Genomic DNA, 22244 nt, shown 5'->3' with positions numbered 1-22244 from the left:
AGGATGCTTGTTTTCAATAGATGTTGTTGACCTTTTTTATTCTATACCGCAAAAAGAATTGTTAGCTGCCGTCCTGAGCTGCATTGAGATGAACGGGCAGGTATCCTTTCAGAATACAGCAGGAATTTCCGTGGATAACTTCATGGCACTCTTGGAGTTTTATTTGTGCTCAACAGTTGTGTGTTTTCAAGGCCGCTTTTATGTGCAAAGGAAAGGAATTTGTATTGGCTCGTGCGTGGCTCCCGTACTTTTGCAACATTTTCCTTGCGGGCATCGACAGAGCGCTATCGAAGGTGTTTGACGGAGGCAAAGTGCTCAAGGTTTTTAGGTATGTTGACGATTTTTTAATTTTACTGACGGAACGATCTTCCATGACGAAGGCTTCTGCTGGATGTACCGACCCCGTGCCCGCAAGGAGGTGTTGCCGTATGAGTCTACACACTCCAACACTGTTAAACGAGCAATTGCTACTATGTGCCTCGAATCCGCGCTGAAGAAATCGTGCTGTCATAAGGCACAAGCAAGCTTTGACGACCAGATTTTGAAGTTGAGAAAGGCTGGCTTTCCTTGCTTGGTTTTAAGCGCAGTTTCGGAGGCGTTATTGAAAAAACTGAAAAAAGAAAGAAAAAGGAGTGAAGAAGGTCAAACAGTCGAAAAGAAAGCTAAAGCGGTGGTGATTCCATATTCTCATAAAGTGGCGCATAATCTGAAACACGTCGCCGTGAAATACAAAATTCCTGTGGTTTTTTCCGCACCGCGAAAGCTTGCTACTTTGTGCCGCTTGATTGGTCCGGATGACTGTAAAGAAGTAGGGTGTTCTATTAAACATACGAACCCTTTTGTTAAGTGTGAAGAAAGGGTAGTATACCACATTCCACTGAAGTGTGGAAAAGAGTATATCGGCCAAACTGGCCGATGTATTAATGAACGCCTGCGGGAGCATAAGCTTTCATTGAAAAATGAATATGGTTCTAACTTGCCGCTTCATTGCAAGGCCTGCGGAAATGATGATGAACGGGTATGTGAAGCGAGGCTTCATGATACGACAATCATGTATAAAAGTAAAGATTCTGTTGCCCGTGAATTATTGGAGGCCAACGAGATTAAAAAAAGAGGGGACAACTGTGTCAGTACCCCGTCTTTGAATATATACACGAATGAAAGCATGTTTTTAGATAAGTTTTATATTTAGATTAAGCGTGATTCCCTATATCTTCAGTGTTCTCGCACGTGCGCATTCACCTATTCAGTGTCCCTCTTTTTTCATTCTCCTCTCCTCATGGCTATATAATCAGCCACTTGTCATTTCAATAAACAGTTGCAAGTAGCGCCTTGTCCTGTCTGTGTTTCTTCTTGTGTGCCGTCAATTTTGGCGCTTATTCTATTGAAAGCTATGCACCAACTAGCCCCACAACGTGTTTTACTAATACATAACTTTAATGCTGTGGTATACAAATTATATAAACAGTGCTAGGAGGAGAAGGAGGAGATAAAGAGAGAAGGCAGGGATGTTAACCAGAAATGCGTCTGGTTTGCTACCCTACTCTGGAGGATGGGAATGGGAAGATGAGAGAGGGAGGGAAGAGCGAGGAAAGCCGCGGTGAGCTCGCGCACGCACGCGGAGGGCCTGAGCGAATCAAAGACGTTCACATAGGCCAGTCGCCCTTAATTAAGAAAGACAAAAGTGCCTTCATAGCTTTGTGGGCCGACAAGGGATGGGGACGGTCTTCATGCAGCGCCTGCACAGACAACGGCCGATTGTCCAGTCGTCGCAATGCGATAGATAATGTTTGTCTTCCCGACTGAAATTGATGACAATGACACAATAAGTGTTCAATGTTCTCTTCCACGCCGCAGACGTCGCATGCAGCACTGTGGGTCATTCCAATCAAAGTAGTGTACGCCTTCGTGAAAGCCACTCCCAACCACAGCCAGTAATTCCTCGGTTTATCGTTGAAAACCATTGCAGTATATGTTTTCACCACGCCTTGCACATGTGTACGGTTCATCGACATGCACCACTGAATGTTCTCTTCAGCTGTCACGTTTGTTTCCGCTCGTACGGTACACATTTATCGATGCGTGCAAAAATAAAATATATAGTTGAAAGTAGCGCTGTCTCTGTGTATCTGTTTTCTCTCTACGTCCTCGTTCAGTCGCTCTTACACACTCTATCATGGATTCGAACCACCTAGCCCGCGAATATGTTTTAACCAAGTCCGTTTATCATTTATACAGCAACGACCTTGTTCGTGCAGGCCACCATGTGTACTCTTTCTCTCCTTTATAGCTTTTCGTGCGAGTGTAGTCGATAAAAATGGCAATTTCTGCTTCCACTTCTGAAAGTCGTCGCCCTATATGCTGCGGCAGGGTATTGTAGGTTTACGCACGACTGTCGACATCCTGTTGACGGGATGAGTGGCTCATATAATTGCCACATGCGTCAGACCCCGTGACCTCCAGCCTCCGGAAATTGCAGCGTAGAGGTGCTTGCTGGGGTGAGCATGAGCGTAATGTGCGTCCGAAAGTTTGTTGGCGGTTACTTTTTTTATCAAATGAATTAATAAAACGAAAATTTCGTAGCTGATCGCTCGTGGCCTAACTGACTGGTTATAATGATTCGATGTTGGTAAAAAGAAGTGGTGGCTGAATATTTCAGGTGTTCAAAAAGAAAATAGACGAGGCCTCGACTGTTCAATTCGTATTTGATTTTAACATATTGGCTCACGGGCGAAAGCTAGCTATGCATATAACGACACGCGCTCATCTTGAAATACTCAGAAATATGTAACACTCATAGGGCAATCTGTCTGTCTGTCTGTCTGTGTCATTCATTCATTCATTCATTCATTCATTCATTCTTGTTTCTATTTGCTCTATCGCTTAGCGAGTAGATATGGTCACGCTCGATTTAGATCATTTGAATTAATTTCTTCGTTGGCGTGGTCGTTGCCAGAGATAGCAAAATTACCCCGCAGCCACTGAAACGCGATGTCGTGTCCCTTCGCGATCGTATGCCAGTGCGTTTCTCGTACCTCCGGCACGAGTTGTTCTCAGCATCCGCGACGAATAGCTGACACAACACGCGGTAGGGCTGCTCACAAGCTATACCGAAATGCAAAACCAAATTGGAAGGATGAGGCACAGTGTCAGATATCTACGCAGTGACGTCTCGAGGACGAAGGCGACGTATGATATTGAAGCAAGAATGGCGGGGAAAAAGTTCGACACATATGCAGTCCCATTTAAGGATTCTGTGCCTCTTGTGATTGCTTATGCTCGCTTTTCTTTTCTTTATCGCATCTCTTACCCCTCCCCCCCTTCCCCTACCCTTCACACACGCATTGAGGCCACAGTGCCATCTGTTTGAACAAGGTGAATGAATGAATCAATAAATGATCGAATAAATAAATAAATAAATAAATAAATAAACCGCTTTTCTGTTGAATAAATAGGTCATTCGCATGAACGATTCAAATATTTTCAAAGAAGACCAGCAGATTGTGTGAGTGGGTGGTTTTCCGTAATGTTTCTTTTCTCGGCCAGTAAGAGACTGCGTGCCAGGTGTCGAAGCTGCCTACGGCGTCTGTCCTCGAAAGCGGAATTGGAACGCTGTGCTCTTGATGATGATGATGATATGTGGTGTTTTGTGGCGCAAGGGCCAGGTTTGGCCAAAGAGCGCCATGACACGTGGTAATGTTGAAGATGTATTATGGAAGATGTGACTTGGCTGTAAAGTGGCCTAAAATATTCGCTGTAAAGTGCGTAAAATCTACGTGCTATAAAATTATGGCGATGACTTATGACGAATACTATGAAGATTAAAATCCATCGTAGAAGAATGATGCAAATTATAAAATATATAAGATCGTAAAATTACTTGGAGCACTGCTGCCTCGCCAGAGCCCTTGAAACACAAGGGCCTAGAGGCATGTGCTATACTAAAGAGCTATCGCAGCGGCATCCTCTGAAGAGAGGACCCGCTACGAACATGTGGGGCTAAAAACATGCAAGACAACATCTTTCAGAAAACTTATGACTGCGTTGGTGTCAAATAAAGGTTCTGGGCCGAGTAGCATAACAGGATGAAGGGGGATGTGATGCCGGTATGCTAAAGGAAAATGTTTCTTTCTTTCATATTCGGCTTCCCGACACTCCAGGAGGACGTGGAGGACGGTCAGCCTCTCCCCGCATCTACCGCAGGTTGGAGGATCATTTTCCGTGAGTAAATAGTTATGCGTGCCAAACGTGTGTCCTATTCTGAGACGACAGAATAGGACATCTGTTCGGCGTGATTTTGTTACAGAGGGCCAGAATCCTAACTGTGGCTTTATCACGTGGAGCTTATTATTTGTTTCCGCGTTCCATAGACGTTGCCAGTGATTCCGTAGTTTCCTCCGTAAGAAGGGCTTCAGATCTGTGACAGGAACTGCAGCGGTGGGATTAGCAGAATGCCATGCAACTGACGTGGCCATCTGGTCCGCCAGAACATTACCTTCGATTGCCCTATGACCTGGCACCTAGCATATAATCACATGCTGGTTAGATACATATGCGTTACATAAGACGGAATAGAGTTCAATTATAACAGGATTTTTGTGCTTACAGAACGATATCAAAGCCTTCACAACACTTAGGGGTCCGTATATATAACTAATTTTTTGAGTTTTGATTTCCTTATATGCTTCACGGTCGACAATATTGCGTAAACCTCAGCCGTAAAGATACTAGTTTCCGGGTGCAGTACGTCGGATTCCGAGAAGGATGGACCGACGGCTGAATAGGACACACCGTCGCGTGACTTTGATGCGTCTGTGTAGAACTCCGTGCAGGAGTATTTGTGCTGGAGTTCCCGGAAATGCATCTGGATTTCAATCTCTGGAGCATGCTTTGTGATTTCCACGAAAGATATATCGCATTGTATAAGCTGCCACTCCCAAGGAGGTAGAAGCTTGGCTGGATGCATTAGGCGAAGCTCGAGGAGTGGAACGTGCATTTCTTCACTAAGCTCCCTCACACGCAGCGAGAAAGGCTGTCTTACGGACGGACGATTGCGAAAGAGTGTAGCATATGTCATGTCATTAATGGTATTAAAACAGGGATGTTGAGGATTTGAGTGGACTTTCAAAAATTATGTTTGGCTGATATATGTTCTCTGGAGATGAAGTGACCACTCATTCGATTCTGCATATAGGCTTTGTATGGGACTCGTTCTGAAAGCGCCAGTGGCCAATCGGATTCCTAGATGGTGGACTGGGTCTAGCATATTTAGCGCGCTCGGGGCGGCAGAGTGATAAATCACGGCACCATAGACTAGTCGTGAACGAATGAGGCTTTTATAGAGTTTCAATAAACACTTCCTGTCCCTACCCCATGTAGTCTGGGATAGAAGTTTCATTATGTTCATCGTTTTTAGACATTTTTCTTTAAGTTGTTTAATGTGGGGGACAAAAGTGAGTCTGTAGTCAAGTAAAACACCTAGAAATTTGTGCTCTTTGTTTACAGGTATTTGTTGTCCACCCAGTTCTAGGCAAGGATCTGGGATCATTCCTCTCTTTCTTGTAAAAAGAACGCGAGAGCTTTTGTTAGGATTGATCTTAAATCCATTCTTGTCTGCCCACATTGAGACTTTGTTCAGGCCATGCTGTACCTGTCTCTCGCACACTGCGAGGTAACAGGATTTGAAAGCTATCTGAATGTCGTCCACGTAGACAGAGTAAAAGGTGGCCGGTGGTAATGAAGCGCGAAGCGTGTTCATCTTCACGATGAAGAGTGTGCAGCTGAGCACGCCTCCTTGGGGAACACCCGTTTCTTGCGTAAATGGACGTGAAAGTTCATTGCCGACTTTTACCCGGAAGGTACGATCGGACAGATAGCTTTCTATTAGGTTTAGCATATTCCCATGGATGGCCATTTCTGACAAGTCTCTTAAAATTCCGTAACGCCACGTTGTATCGTACGCCTTCTCCATATCGAGGAATATGGATAACAAAAACTGTTTGTGTACAAATGCGTCCCGGATATTTGCTTCTACACGTACAAGATGGTCAGTTGTGGAGCGCCCTTCTCGGAAGCCGCACTGATAAGGATCAAGGATTTTGCTCTGTTCAAGGAAATGAATGAGTCGCCGATTTATCATTTTTTCAAACACCTTACAAATGCAACTTGTGAGTGCTATCGGACGGTAGCTTGCCACTGAGGAAGGATCTTTGCCTTGTTTTAAAACAGGGACCACAATCGCTTCCTTCCATGCGGTCGGAAGGTACCCTGCGTCCCAGATAGTGTTGAAAAGTGTAAGTAGTGTAACTTGCGTGTCATTGTGTAAGTTTTTCAGCATTTCATACATGATTCTGTCAGAACCCGGTGCGTAGCTCTTGCATGATCTCAAGGCAGCTCTGAACTCGGCAATACTAAAAGGACAGTTGTATGGTTGATTTTGACGACATTTTCTGTTGAAAGGCTTACGTTCTTCTATTTGTTTGTATTTGAGGAAGGATTGTGAATAATTTGTTGAACTTGACACGTTCTCAAAATACTCCCCAAGTGAGTCTGCCTGGTCTTGCAGTGTATCGCCCTGTGTGTTTACCAGAGGGAGTGAATATGTTTGGCGCCCTCTAATCCTATTCACCCTGTTCCAGGCTTTGGCCTCATCTCTGAACGAGTTAATACTGGATAAAAACTTGTGCCAACTTTCTCTTTTGGCCTGTCGGTGGGTTCGCCTGCCTTGGGACTTTACTTTTTTAAAGTTCATAAGATTCTCTGCTGTGGGAGAAGCGCGTAGCAATCCCCACGCCTTGTTCTGATTCTTACGGGCGATCCTACATTCGCTGTTCCACCACGGTACACGTCGTTTGCATGCCAGACCACTCACTTCGGATATGCATTTTGATGCGGCATCTATTATGAATGATGTAAGATACTCCACAGCAGCATCAATTTCTAGAGAAGACATGTTGGCCCATGAGATGTTAGTGAGAGTTCGAAATTTCTCCCAGTCGGCTGTGTCTATCTTCCACCTAGGAGCTTGTGGAGGATATTCGTTTTCTTTAGATGTTCTTATCAGTATAGGGAAGTGGTCGCTCCCGTAAGGATTGGTCGTAACTTCCCATTCGAGTTCGGGCAGTATGGACGGGGAAACTATGCTAAGATCTATTGAAGAAAAGCTTCTGTTTGCTAGGGAGTAATACGTAGGTTCCTTCTTATTCAGCAAGCACGCACCCGAAGAAAAAAGGAACTGTTCAACAAGACGATCTCGTGCGTCTGTACGAGAGTCGCCCCACAGGGAGCTGTGCGCATTGAAATCGCCAAGAACAACATAAGGTTCTGGCAATTGGTCTATAAAGGATTGGAATTCATGTTTTGTTAACTTGTAGTGTGGAGGTACGTAAAGCGAGCAAATGGTGACGAGCTTATTTAGAAGAACAGCTCGAACCGCCACTGCTTCAAGGGGCGTTTGTAGCTGTAAATGCTGACAGGAAATACTTTTATGAATAAAAATGGCAACACCGCCTGATGATACGACAGCATCATCGCGATCTTTGCGGAACTTAACATAAGGTCGGAGAAAGTTTGTGTGTTGTGGTTTTAAGTGTGTTTCCTGTAGACACAGCACTTTCGAATTGTGTTTTTGGATAAGCTCTTGCACGTCATCAAGGTTCCTAAGAAGACCTCTAACGTTCCATTGAATAATTTGTGTATCCATATTGAAAGTTAATAAGTGCTGTGTGTATGGAAACGGAGGTGATGCCTTAGGTTACAGAGCTCTTTCGAGGCCCTGTGACAGGGGTTCTGCCCTTTCTGGAGCGTCCGAGTGAGCCTCGCCGCTCCTTAGGCGCTTGGTGCGCCTTGAGGATAGGTGTAGTGTCCATTGCCTCTTGTGAGGTGCCGGACACGTGCTCTTGCGAGCGAGAAGTTTCCCGAGAGGGTCCCGCCTTGGAGGGCAAGACCCCTGCGCCCACCAGCCCGGAGGTCGATGGGGCTCCCTGGGGGATTTGGCTGCGCCGGCCGTTGCCAGCGCTGGAAGGGACCTGGGAGGTTGAGGCAGCCTCGGCTGCGCCCACCTTCGGGGTCGACGGTCCCTTCTCCTCGGTTGACGGAGCAGCGCTAGCTGCAACCGCCGCGGGGGCAGATGGCGTAACTGCCGACTCACTGCTTGTGGGTCGGACAGCCGCCGGAGGCCGTTGTGACGCTGCCCCCTGACGCGCCACATCGGCAAAGGTTTTCTTTGGCAGGTATGCTACCCGCCTTCGTGCCTCTTTGAACGATACATTCTCTTTTACTTTTATAGTTACTATTTCTTGTTCCTTCTTCCAGGAGGGGCACGACCGCGAGTACGCGGCGTGATCCCCGTCACAGTTTACACAGTGGAGAGAGTTATTACATGCTTCAGTGGCGTGTTTAAGGGCACTACATTTCGCACATGTTTGGCGGCCTCGGCAGCTCTGCGAGCTGTGGCCGAAACGCTGGCATTTGAAACATCTCAAGGGATTTGGCACGTACGGTCTTACACGAAGCTTGATGTACCCGGCCTCGATTGACTCGGGCAGGACACTTGAATTGAAGGTGAGTATTATGTGTTTGGTCGCAATTTCTTTACCGTCTCGTCTCATCTTGATTCTTTTGACATTTATGACATTTTGTTCACTGAAGCCCTCCAACAGTTCAGCCTCAGTGAGCTCCAGCAAATCATCGTCGGAGACAACGCCGCGGGAGGTATTCATCGTGCGGTGCGGGGTTACTACTACTTGGGTCTCCCCAAATGATACTAGTTTAGGCAGTTTCTCAAGTTGTTTCAGGCCGCGGAGCTCCAAGAGGATGTCACCGCTAGCCATCCTCGACACCTTATATCCTGGGCCAAAAACTTCGGTAAGAGACTTAGACACAAGGAACGGGGAGATTGTTCGTACTTGTTTAGCTGGTTTTTCTGCGTGGATTACATGAAAACGAGGAAAATTGTGGACTTGGCGTCCGAAAAATTGAAAGACCTCTTCGGTGCGCCCTTGTTTCTGAGGGCGATCAGGGATTTTGGGAAAAACGTTTTCCATAAGTACAGTTGGGTTTTCGGCCGCGATGCCGACCACCCACCATGGAGCCCAACAGGGGGACGTGACAGGAGCTCCTGCTATAGAAACCCTGCCAACGCCAGCCGTACATCGCTGCTATAACCAAATACAGCATAACCAAGGCTGGCCAGCTACACAAGGTTAACCCTTGCCGCCGGGAAACTAGGAAGTGAGGAGAAGTGATGAGAAGACAGGAAAGATGAAAAAGACGAGAGAGAAAGACGAAGATTGGAGAGGAGGACAGGAAAAGGCGACTGCCGATTTCCCCCGGGTGGGTCAGTCCGGGGGTGCCGTCTACGTGAAGCAGAGGCCAAAGAGGTGTGTTGCCTCCGCCGAGGGGCCTTAAAGGTCCGAACAGCCGGCATCGGCTCAACCTCCAGGATCCCCCTTTCCCCGGACACGGCTAAGCCGCGCACGGCTACACGCGGGAGGGTCCAACCCTCGTGTGCTCGGGTCCGTGGTGTCGCAACACACCAAACGCCTGCTTACGCAGACGCCCCTGCAAGGACGCTGTGCTCTTCCTGATGTGCTGTGCGAGCAGCGTTATCGGCGGAATCATTGCCACTGATTCCACAGTGGCCAGGTACCCATTGAAAAACAACCTTGTGACCTTTTTGTTGGACGTGATGGTGAAGTTTCACGATTTCACATGTCAATTGGTCATGACATCCGCGTCTGAAAACTGATTGCGTGAACTGTAATGCCGATTTTGAATCACAGAACATACCCCATTTTCTAGGTCTTTCAGAATCAATGAATTCTGTGCACGACGCAGAGCCGTTAGTGCTGCCGCCGTTGAGGTCGTGCCATGCGATGTCTTGAACCGCAGTGTTATTTCTTGCGTTGGTATAACCACCGCACCACCAGAACTGGACGACGTAGTCGATCCATCGGTATAGATATGCACATGGTTGCTGTATTTTTCATGCAAAAGTAGTAAGCTCAGCTGTTTTAGAGCAGGGGCCGGTAGATATGTGTCTTCTTCTGTAGTCCTGGAATCATTATGTGTACTTGTGGACGGCTCAAACACCACGGAGGAAACACTGGCTTGGCCGCAGGTGCGTACCTTGAAGTAAACGACGCACGATGTGCACTGACAGTAGCGCGAAATGTCGATCAGGGCCTTGCAGCAGTGAGGCGGGACAGGAGGTGGGAAGGGGTCCTAGCATAATGTCTGAGATGCATACGCATTGTCTCAGTGGTAATGTGCGTCGTGATTGGGTAATCCTACGCAATGTCAATGGTTTCAGCCGTTGATGCGCTGCGTGGTAAGCCAAGACATATCTTAAGGGATTGCGCTTGAATGCCCCAAATCGTACGCATGTTAGTCTTGCAGGTGTTGGATATTGCAGGCAGGCTGTAGCGCAGGAATCCAAAGAACAATGCCATGCACAGCTGTAACATAGCGTGTATAGATACTCCCCAATTTGTTTCTGCAAGGAACCTGAACAAGTGACAGATTGGGGAAAAATTACGTGAAAGTGCGGCTGACTGCTGTCAGCCGCTTTTTCACGCAATTCACGTGCGGAGTCCAAGGCAGGTCTCTGTCAGTTACGACTTCCAAGAACCTGTGAATTCTGCTGTATGGTAGTTATTTTTTTTAATGCGACGGTAAATGCCTCCGGGCATACAGGGGTATGGGATGGGGGTGAATAAGGATGATTAAATGGATGAAAAAAGATTCGCCGACCTAATGAAGTCCAAGAGGGATCGATAATGCGGTCCCTGCGTCCAAGCAGTGTAATTGCTCGGATTATGCGGCTGTATGGTACAATAGATACGCCGTAAGCAGACGTTGGCTTCCTCGTGAATTCCACCATTGCGCACTTTCCGCATGAAATTTCAAGTCCTTGTTGACGAAGGTAGCAGGACGTCATTGTGGCTGCCTTCCGAAGCCGAGCGCGAAGCTGAAGTCGTGTTACACCTGATGCCCAAATGCAGATGCCTTCCGCATAGATGGAAAGTCGTACGGTGCTTGGCAGGTTGTCAACTAATCCACTGAGGGTCAGATTGAAAAACGTCGGGCTAAGCACTCCGCCTTGAGGGACTCCGCGGCTACCGTGATGTTCAGATGTCGGGCCATTTTCTGTGTGCGCGTAGAATGGTCTCCTCTGTAAGTAGTTGCACACCCGCATATATATCTTACCAAGTCCGACGGCTTGGTGGTAAGATAACGCGCTAAGGATGGCTTCATGGGTGACATTATCATAAGCCCCTTTAACGTCTAGAAACAGAGCAGCAGACAGTCGTTTACAGGCATTTTGGTGCTGCACAATTGCTACAAAGTCAACAACGTTGTCTGTTGGCGAACGGCCACGCCTGAATCCGACCATAACATCTGGATAGATTTCATAGTACTCCAAGTACCCTTCCAGACGTGTTAAAAGAATTCCTTCCATTGTTTTTCCGACACAGCTGGCAAGTGGGATCGGATGGTATGAGGAAATGTCCAAAGTCGCCTTGCCAGCTTTGAGAAGTGGAATGAGGCGAGTTGACTTCCATTCTTACGGAACCGTACCCGTCTGCCAGGATTCATTGTACAGGAGCAAGAGTGCCTTCCGAGCTAGGTCTCCTAGCTTACACAGGGCACGGTATGTAATGCCGTCAGGTCCTGGCACCGAAGAACGCCTGCACAAAGCCAGCGCAGCTTCTAGTTCTTCCATAGAAAAAGGGCATTCCATGCGTGGATCGCGTGGCAACAGTGTGTGGTCGAGCGTTCCAGTACCCGTTCCATCGGAATTTGCTTCGCCAGCAATCTTTCTGCAGAAAGATTCAGCGACGTCAACATCTCTACATTGTGGACGGAGTGCCAGAGATTTAAACGGGTGGTGCTGACCAAACGTTGTGCGAAGGCGACGAACAGTCCTCCATATAAGCGACAAAGGTTTTCGCGGATCCAGGGACTCGCAAAAGGATACCATCATCGCGAAGCCAGCTTGTTCATGTGACACTGTATTTTCTTTTGTGTTCGTGTAGGCAATCTCAAATCATGATTGGACTTCGTGCGTCTATATCTTCGTTCCGCAAGACGGCGAACTGCTCGAAGTTTCGTGAGTTCGATGTCGAAATAGGTGTGGAAAGAACTCTTCAAAAGCGAATGCGTGGTAGTTTGTATGGCATCCCTTATCGCGCCCTATAGGTTACAGGAGGTGCCATCACGACAACTGTCTTCCATGATTACGTTGTATTTAGGCCAATCGGTACACTGGACAGTTCTAGAGGACTTAGAGCTAGTCAAACCTTCGATCTTCAAATAGGTTGAGATGTGGTCGCTACCCCACGTTTTTAAATCCGAAAACAAGTGCACTCTTCTCGAAAGCGCACGTGAAACGAAGGTAAGGTCCAAGCATCTACTATGCGCTGATCCACGTAGATAAGTAGGGCTCCTATCATTTGACAGGCGAAATTTGCCTTCAGAGGCAAAGGACACCAACGTTCTGCCTCTAGAGCCAACTTTGGAGCTTCCCCATAGGTAATGGTGGGCATTAAAGTCGCCAGTGATCACCCACGACTCTGGAATCGATCTCAAAATTCCCCGTAAGCGCTCACAATCTAAACGGCTTGTTGGAGATAAGTAGGCTTCAAGAATTGTGAACGTGAGCTTTTTCTTCTTCACTGTTAAGCAAACTTATTGATTTGCTTTGTCAGGAGGCACTGGGTGATGCACATAAGTCAAGTCACGACGTATAAGTACAACAACCTTGCTGCTTTCTCCATGGGTAGAGGACATAAAGCACTCATACCCGGACAGTATGAGGGGAGCTGACAGGTTGGGCTCGCAAATCACGATAGTGGGGAATTGGAGCTTAAGGACAAACTGTCTAAAGTCGGGCATGCGTGACTTTAAGCCCTCTGGCGTTCCACTGAAAGACAGATACATTCTTGACCTCCTCTTGAAACGACGGCATCTCTCGGGCCGTGGTTTTACCCTACAGCCGCAAGAACCGGACTCAAGGTGTCCAGCACCTGTAGTGCGCCCTGTACCGACTGGGTTTTCAGGCTGCTCAGTAGAATCCGCATGGCGTCCATAAGTGACTTCAGCATCACTATGACTTGGCGATCCTCAGTCGTCGTCGCATCCGCGGTTCGTGAGGTCATTGAGGGCGGCGCAATTTGATGTGACTCCGAGGCAGGTTGTGCTCGTGGAAGTGTAGGCCACTCTTCAGAAGGTGCGAGTCTTACCCCTTTCTTCGTTTTCGCAGTGTCCGTCTTTGTGGAAGTCGGCGTTGATATGGTAGCCGCTTTGCCGGAAGATGGTGTATATCTTTCGGTAGATGCAACTCTTCGTGATGCTCTTCGGTGGCGATGTCGTCGTCGCCTGAGAGTAGCGGCAACCTCTCTGTGCGTTGAATGGTCCCGTACCATACGTTTGAGTGCTGCTCACTCGTTCCTCACCCGCGGGCAATCATTGGATGAGACCTCATGAGTACCGTGGCAGTTAGGGCACTTTAACACAGTTGCGCGGCAGGCATCTGCTGAATGATATTCAGCGCACAGTGGGTACACGAGGTTATTCCTACAGACACCTTTTACGTGTCCCATCTTGCAGCATTTGTAGCATTGCAGGGGCTTCGGTACGTGTGGGCGGCCTGGACGGCGGACGTGGCCAACTTCTACGTGTGAGGGAAGGCTGTCTCCCTCAAACCCAAGCTTCAGGCATCGTGTGTTGCCAAGTCTTGTGATGTGCGTGATAAGAGTGCCTTCTGTGGTTGGCTTTATTATATTGGTAATTCGTTGGTTGGTACAGAAATATCGACATGATAAATGAAGCCGACTGTGCCATTGCAGCCTGTACGAATCATGGATCGAACTTTCACTTTGTCGATCTCCGTTACGTGCCACAGGCTTTTCAGTGCGCTACGGTGTAGAACATCTACTGCGAGGACATTCTTTCGTGCGTTTATTCTCACGTCTTTTATCTCGTTTGGTGCGATTCCCTCAAGAAATGCAGAAAGGCCTTGCCTGTTTAGGAGTCGCAGATTGGACACTGGGTCGACAGGCATGAAGAGCATAGTGTACGGCCAGCGCTGTGGTGTTGTCTTCACGGTGGAGACACTTGGCGACGATGACTTCCGTAGCAGTCTTCTTTTTGTGGTTCGGCTCATGACAATCGTCAAAGCGTCGTCCGATGAGTATATCTGTGAGTAATTGACCTATTTAAACGTACCCCTGTACAGACTGTAGAAGCTGACTTGCGATCCTGAATTCTTGTTCTCTTACCATGCTGTCGAACATTTTCTTTGTCTCCTGCATATTAATCTTCCACTCCACCCTTACACTTTCGTGGTTAAGCTCCTCAATAATTTGTTGTAATTCTTCCCCGTTGTTTCTGAACTGGACAATGTCATCTGCAAAGCGAAGGTTACCGAGATATTCGCCATTGATCCTCACTCCTAAGCCACCCAAGTCTAAATAGCTTGAACACTTCTAAGCATGCAGTGAATAGCACTGGTGAGATTGTGTCTCCTTGCCTGACTCCTTTCTCGATGGGTATCTTTCGAATTTTTTTGTGAAGAACCAAGGTACTTGTGGAATATTTGTAAATGTTTTCCAATATATTCACGTATGCACCCTGTATATCTTGATTACGCAATGCCTCTATGACTGCTGGTATCTCTACTGAATCAAATGCCTTTTCATAATCTATGAAAGCCATACAGAGAGGCTGATTGTACTCCGCAGATTTATCAATTACCTGATTGATGACACGGATGTGATCCATTGTAGAATATCCCTTCCTGAAGCCAGCCTGTTCGCTTGGTTAGTTGAAGTCAAGTGTTTCCCTGATTCTATTGGAAATTATCTTGGTGAATATTTGATACAGTACTGAAAGCAAGCCAATGGGTCTATAATTCTTAAATTATTTAACGTCTCCCTTCTTGTGGATTAGTATAATGTTGGCGTTCTTCCAGCACTCTGGCACACTTGCAGTCGTGAGGCATTGCGTACAAAGGGCCGCAAGCTTTTCAAGCACGATATATCCTGTATCTTTGATTAAATCGAGTGTTATTTCATAGTCGAATACCAACGCGTAAAAAAAAAGAAAACCAAGGGACGAGCGTAAAGCGACATACATGGTGCCGTGCATGTCTCTTTACGTTTGTGCCTTTTTTTTTACTCACTGGTATTTGACGACCATGATTATGATATCCACGATCTCGCCAAAGAAAGTAAGCGCGCAAACAACGCAGGTACAATGTCAGCCAGTTATTAGCCAAGTAATCAGCCAGTTATTAGCCAAGTAAAGTGTTCTAAGCGTGGCGTCGGCTCATTAGAGCAATCAGGATTTTGTAGGGGGGGGTGAAAACTTTGCACGAAATCATGATTCCATGTGATAAGCCAACAAAAATGACACTAAGGACAGCATAGGGGGAATTATTTGCATTTTCTAATTAAATAAAAGAAATGATAAATAAATGAAAATGAAAGTGGATGAAAAATGAAAAAAAGAAACAGCTGGCTGCAGGTGGCATACGAACCCGCGTCTTGGTTTAATACGCATGCGATGCGCTCGCCAGTTGAGCTACCGCGGTGCCTTTTCCCCATCCACTTTCTGAGGTATTTATGTTCTTCTACTAGAACTAACCCTGGGAGTGAATAGGCCCGAAACAACTGCGGGACACCAATCCCAGTGATTGAAGTGAAAATCCAAAGCACAACAGTTCCCCTGCACAAAGGGTCCGAATCCTTGGTTATGACCTCCAATCGAAAGCAAACGTTCCCTTCACTGTATATCTCCTTGGATGACAGTGCGAGCAAATGACCGCTAAGATGAAGCGCGTCAGTAGCCGCCGCTCGGAACTCAAGAAAGGTGACATGCTGCGATTGGACAACGTGGGCATTATCAACCGTCTAACCTAGCACCTCCCATACGACAACCTTACCCGCACCCAGACCGACCGCATAAAAATCATCATTAGGGGAGCCGGTTCAAGCAAGCACTCGGAGCACCTATAGCTATGCTTCCATGGAACGACTACTTGCCCTCAGGGTACACAACACCATCGAGGAACACATCCAAGCACACAAAATAGCCCAGCTTGAAAATTAATAATTAATCAAGGAAATTTAATAAAGTTTTTTTCTTCTTCATGTTGTAATCATCGATGTGCGACGCCGGCAACGCCGCTGACGGCGTTCCTCATCGTGTCAGTGTTGTGACACGCCTGGTTTCTGCCGGGGCGCTGTTCCACCTGCGAAGCAGAAATGGTCTCGCGTGCTCCTGATCTCGCTAGACGACATGCGAGCAGAAGCACAACGCGAGCAGAAGTGATCTAGCAGTCTCCGGTGAAATGCGCCTCCGCATAGCGATCTGTGACGGGCTCAAGCGGGGCGCTAAACCTTGCTATCGCTTTGAATGCTTCGCCGTCGGGCGAAACTTAAACTTTTTTTTTCGTGTGTTTGTGTACGTCAAGCAGTTGTGTGTGTGACGTGAGCGTGTGCGCAGGGGCGACTCTAAGTGGTGACGAACCGAGTGGCGGATCTACCAATACTCTAAACGTTTCTTGGTTATCTCCGCTGCTTCCATCTGTATTGAATCCCAGCGCTTCTGGAAGGCGTATGTTTCCCCAAGAGTCTTAGGGAAACTGTCATTAAGGAAAGAGTCATTGCTATGTTCGGAGTAGTTTCCAGACTTTTGCTGCAGCAGAAACATGGCCCACCGCGTCACGAATATTTGCTATGCTGTGCTTTTGTCTCCAGGCAGCCAACTTGGACCTCAAATAGCAAGACACTGCCATTTGTGCTATGGTACAGATTTTTTCTCCCGATTTCTTTCTGTATTTGTAAATCTCCGCGACGATGAAGATGCTTGTTGCAATAATCTTTCAAACGGAGCGTGGACCAATAGTCACCTAACCTGCTCGATATCCATTGCTATCTAGCCTGTTGCCTATCTGCACTCGTTCTTAATTTTCATCTGTGATGCTGAAGGGCGACACATTCTGGTGGTGTTCCAGAGAACCGCGGTTTGCGTCACGTAACCGAACTCTTTTATATCGTTGGTGGAGGCGCAGCAGTGGAGGTGCTGCCACCAATGGAAGCACCTTCTGGCGCTCTGCGATGCTCTCTCTCTATCCGGCCGGTGCCGACACGAAACTAAGGAATAAACAAAGAAAAGCTACCACTTTAAAACGTCTACTTTTGCAAGATCTTTTGTTAGGCGTCCACTCGTATTCGAAATGTAAAATTTCTCATGGATGCTGCTCTATATATACAGCACCTGAAACTAGTCTTTCGCGCTGTCGAAACTTTCGTTGCAGTTGGCCTTTTAGATTAAATTCTGAAGTTTTGCGTCCATAAACCACGATTATAAAGCACGCTGTAGTAACGGACTCCAGATTAATTTTGACACCCATGGTGATCTTCATCGTGCTCCTAAACCTAAGTATATTTTTGCATTTCGCCCGCATGAAAATGCGGCTTCCGCGGTCGGGAGTCCAACCCGCGACGCCGTGCTTGTCTTACACTTGGCCCTTAAAGGGCCAACTGCAAGGCTGAGGGTGGGCAGATGAAGAGGGACAGATTAATTTGCACGAGCATTTCCCGGGAGAATTTCCAGCCATGTACCTTCTCCGCGCATCCTTTAATCAACCGATGGGTGCACGCGAACAGCATCCAATTGCTCCGCGTAAAACCGTTTTTCGCGGAGTGAGATAAACGAATACGGGAATAAGATTACGTACGACGCACATTCGCATGTGTTTGTCGCTTTTATGCGTACACGCGAGCGCACAGCTCTTCTATTTTGACCTCGCGCTAGGAGCTAGCCACAGATCTAACATATCTGCCAGGTATCAATGATCGCTTTCTGCTCAATTTCGTCTTTAATACACCACGTCCTGAAGTGAATAAAATAAACCATTCTAGATTACAAATGGACTAACTTTGCCGCTATTAATAATGAACTATCTGCATTCATTGACCAGTTTCTTGTTAATTTTGACACTCGCTCTGTCGAAAAAAAAAATTCTGGCTACTCTTCAAAACGAAGGTACACCAACTATCAGACAAATATATTCCTAAGCGCGTCATCCCCTCTAACCCTCAAACAGCCTGGCACACCTCATAAATCAGGTGGCTATCTAACATAAAGCAACGTTTATACCGTCTTGCCAAGCTTTCACCTTCTATTGAGCGATGGTCGACATACAAGGTTGCTTCCAATACATACGCGAAAACCCTGTAACTTACGAAGAACAACTTTTTGTCTTCTACTTTACCATATGTATTGAAAACAAATGTTAAAAAGTTCTGGCGCCTTGTACAAACTGCACACGACCCTTTAATTACATGAAGATACCTTGGGCAACATAATCCCAAATAATCTTCGTGCTACCGTACTGAATAGAATACTCACTGAACGCTTTTCCTCGAGCACGACTGTTGATCTTCCCGATATGCCGCACCGCGGATTTTTCATTATGTCACCAATAACTATTGATGCTCCTAGCGTTGCTAATTTAATCGAGTCTTTAAAACACGATTAATCTCCTGGGTCTGATGTAATTAGTTCTAAATTCTTAAAAAGTACTTGCGCTTATAGTTAAATTATGCTAACCAAAATTTTTTCAGCAGTCGCTCGATTCATCAAGCCTCACTAACGACTGGAAAATCGGGAAGGTGGTCCCACTTCACAAATCCGGTAATACGCACACGCCTCAAAATTATCGCTCCATTTCACTCACTAGCCCCCCCCCCCCCAACATGCTGCAAATTACTAGAACATATAATTTTTAAAGACATTGCCACCTTTCTTGAAGACAATTCTTTTTTTACAGCGAAGCTGCATACCTACATCTACCGTCCAAGGAAATTTTCATGTCGTTGGCGTGGTAAGCAAAAAACTTCCCATACGTGGGGCGATCCGTGAGATAGTGCAATGCCGGGCCATCCCGCGGCGGAGGTGAAGCAGGCGTTTAGCACTCCCCATGCGAGGGCCGATCTCGAAGATCGCGCAATGCCGGGCCAGCCCGCGGCGAAGGTGAAGCAGGCGTTTAGCACTCCCCATGCGAGGGCCGATCTCGAAGATAGCGCTATGCCGGGCCGACCCGCGGCGTAGGTGAAGCAGGCGTTTAGCACTCCCCATGCGAGGGCCGATCTCGAAGATAGCGCAATGCCGGGCCGACCCGCGGCGTAGGTGAAGCAGGCGTTAAGCACTCCCCATACGAGGGCCGATATCGAAGATAGCGCAATGCTGGGCTGACCCGCGGCGGAGGTGAAGCAGGCGTTTAGCACTCCCCATACGAGGGCCGATCTCGAAGCTAGCGCAATGCCGGGCCGACCCGCGGCGTAGGTGAAGCAGGCGTTTAGCACTCCCCATACGAGGGCCGATCTCGAAGATCGCGCAATGCCGGGCCGACCCGCGGCGGAGGTGAAGCAGGCGTTAAGCAATCCCCATACGTGGGCCGATCCCGGAGATAGTGCACTGCTGGGCCGACCCGCGGCGGAGGTGAAGCAGACGTTTAGCGCTCCCCATACGTGGGCTGATCTCGAAGATAGTGAAATGCCGGGCCGACCCGCGGCGGAGGTGAAGCAGGCGTTAAGCAATCCCCATACGTGGGCCGATCCCGAAGATAGTGCAATGCCGTGCCGACCCGCGGCGGAGGTGAAGCAGGCGTTAAGCAATCCCCATACGTGGGCCGATCTCGAAGATCGCGCAATGCCGGGCCGACCCGCGGCGGAGGTGAAGCAGGCGTTAAGCAATCCCCATACGTGGGCCGATCCCGGAGATAGTGCAATGCTGGGCCGACCCGCGGCGGAGGTGAAGCAGACGTTTAGCGCTCCCCATACGTGGGCCGATCTCGAAGATCGCGCAATGCCGGGCCGACCCGCGGCGGAGGTGAAGCAGGCGTTAAGCAATCCCCATACGTGGGCCGATCCCGGAGATAGTGCAATGCTGGGCCGACCCGCGGCGGAGGTGAAGCAGACGTTTAGCGCTCCCCATACGTGGGCTGATCTCGAAGATAGTGAAATGCCGGGCCGACCCGCGGCGGAGGTGAAGCAGGCGTTAAGCAATCCCCATACGTGGGCCGATCTCGAAGATAGCGCTATGCCGGGCCGACCCGCGGCGTAGGTGAAGCAGGCGTTTAGCACTCCCCATGCGAGGGCCGATCTCGAAGATAGCGCAATGCCGGGCCGACCCGCGGCGTAGGTGAAGCAGGCGTTAAGCACTCCCCATACGAGGGCCGATATCGAAGATAGCGCAATGCTGGGCTGACCCGCGGCGGAGGTGAAGCAGGCGTTTAGCACTCCCCATACGAGGGCCGATCTCGAAGCTAGCGCAATGCCGGGCCGACCCGCGGCGTAGGTGAAGCAGGCGTTTAGCACTCCCCATACGAGGGCCGATCTCGAAGATCGCGCAATGCCGGGCCGACCCGCGGCGGAGGTGAAGCAGGCGTTAAGCAATCCCCATACGTGGGCCGATCCCGGAGATAGTGCACTGCTGGGCCGACCCGCGGCGGAGGTGAAGCAGACGTTTAGCGCTCCCCATACGTGGGCTGATCTCGAAGATAGTGAAATGCCGGGCCGACCCGCGGCGGAGGTGAAGCAGGCGTTAAGCAATCCCCATACGTGGGCCGATCCCGAAGATAGTGCAATGCCGTGCCGACCCGCGGCGGAGGTGAAGCAGGCGTTAAGCAATCCCCATACGTGGGCCGATCTCGAAGATCGCGCAATGCCGGGCCGACCCGCGGCGGAGGTGAAGCAGGCGTTAAGCAATCCCCATACGTGGGCCGATCCCGGAGATAGTGCAATGCTGGGCCGACCCGCGGCGGAGGTGAAGCAGACGTTTAGCGCTCCCCATACGTGGGCCGATCTCGAAGATCGCGCAATGCCGGGCCGACCCGCGGCGGAGGTGAAGCAGGCGTTAAGCAATCCCCATACGTGGGCCGATCCCGGAGATAGTGCAATGCTGGGCCGACCCGCGGCGGAGGTGAAGCAGACGTTTAGCGCTCCCCATACGTGGGCTGATCTCGAAGATAGTGAAATGCCGGGCCGACCCGCGGCGGAGGTGAAGCAGGCGTTAAGCAATCCCCATACGTGGGCCGATCTCGAAGATAGTGAAATGCCGGGCCGACCCGCGGCGGAGGTGAAGCAGGCGTTAAGCAATCCCCATACGTGGGCCGATCTCGAAGATCGCGCAATGCCGGGCCGACCCGCGGCGGAGGTGAAGCAGGCGTTAAGCAATCCCCATACGTGGGCCGATCCCGGAGATAGTGCAATGCTGGGCCGACCCGCGGCGGAGGTGAAGCAGACGTTTAGCGCTCCCCATACGTGGGCTGATCTCGAAGATAGTGAAATGCCGGGCCGACCCGCGGCGGAGGTGAAGCAGGCGTTAAGCAATCCCCATACGTGGGCCGATCCCGAAGATAGTGCAATGCCGGGCCATCCCGCGGCGGAGGTGAAGCAGGCGTTTAGCACTCCCCATGCGAGGGCCGATCTCGAAGATCGCGCAATGCCGGGCCAGCCCGCGGCGGAGGTGAAGCAGGCGTTTAGCACTCCCCATGCGAGGGCCGATCTCGAAGATCGCGCAATGCCGGGCCGACCCGCGGCGGAGGTGAAGCAGGCGTTAAGCAATCCCCATACGTGGGCCGATCCCGGAGATAGTGCAATGCTGGGCCGACCCGCGGCGGAGGTGAAGCAGACGTTTAGCGCTCCCCATACGTGGGCTGATCTCGAAGATAGTGAAATGCCGGGCCGACCCGCGGCGGAGGTGAAGCAGGCGTTAAGCAATCCCCATACGTGGGCCGATCTCGAAGATAGTGAAATGCCGGGCCGACCCGCGGCGGAGGTGAAGCAGGCGTTAAGCAATCCCCATACGTGGGCCGATCTCGAAGATCGCGCAATGCCGGGCCGACTCGCGGCGGAGGTGAAGCAGGCGTTTAGCACTCCCCATGCGAGGGCCGATCTCGAAGATAGCGCAATGCCGGGCCGACCCGCGGCGTAGGTGAAGCAGGCTTTAAGCACTCCCCATACGAGGGCCGATATCGAAGATAGCGCAATGCTGGGCTGACCCGCGGCGGAGGTGAAGCAGGCGTTTAGCACTCCCCATACGAGGGCCGATCTCGAAGATAGCGCAATGCCGGGCCGACCCGCGGCGTAGGTGAAGCAGGCGTTTAGCACTCCCCATACGAGGGCCGATCTCGAAGATCGCGCAATGCCGGGCCGACCCGCGGCGGAGGT

At 49.4% G+C, this 22244-nt stretch overlaps 1 protein-coding gene across 1 annotated transcript in view; it reads left to right on the top strand.

Moving 5' to 3' along the window:
* Window positions 1-22244, top strand: part of LOC142584358 (putative caffeoyl-CoA O-methyltransferase 1) — a 123654-nt gene that overhangs the window by 5781 nt on the left and 95629 nt on the right. Inside the window, exon 2 of the mRNA XM_075694511.1 lies at window positions 4161-4221. Within this exon, the coding sequence (XP_075550626.1) occupies window positions 4161-4221 (61 nt within the window). The remainder of the gene's footprint in view (window positions 1-4160; window positions 4222-22244) is intronic.

Source organism: Dermacentor variabilis, chromosome 6, assembly GCF_050947875.1.
Source record: "Dermacentor variabilis isolate Ectoservices chromosome 6, ASM5094787v1, whole genome shotgun sequence".
In the NCBI taxonomy this organism is placed as follows: domain Eukaryota; kingdom Metazoa; phylum Arthropoda; class Arachnida; order Ixodida; family Ixodidae; genus Dermacentor; species Dermacentor variabilis.
Note: the sequence above shows the minus strand (reverse complement) of the source record. Positions and strands in the feature narration are given on the sequence as shown.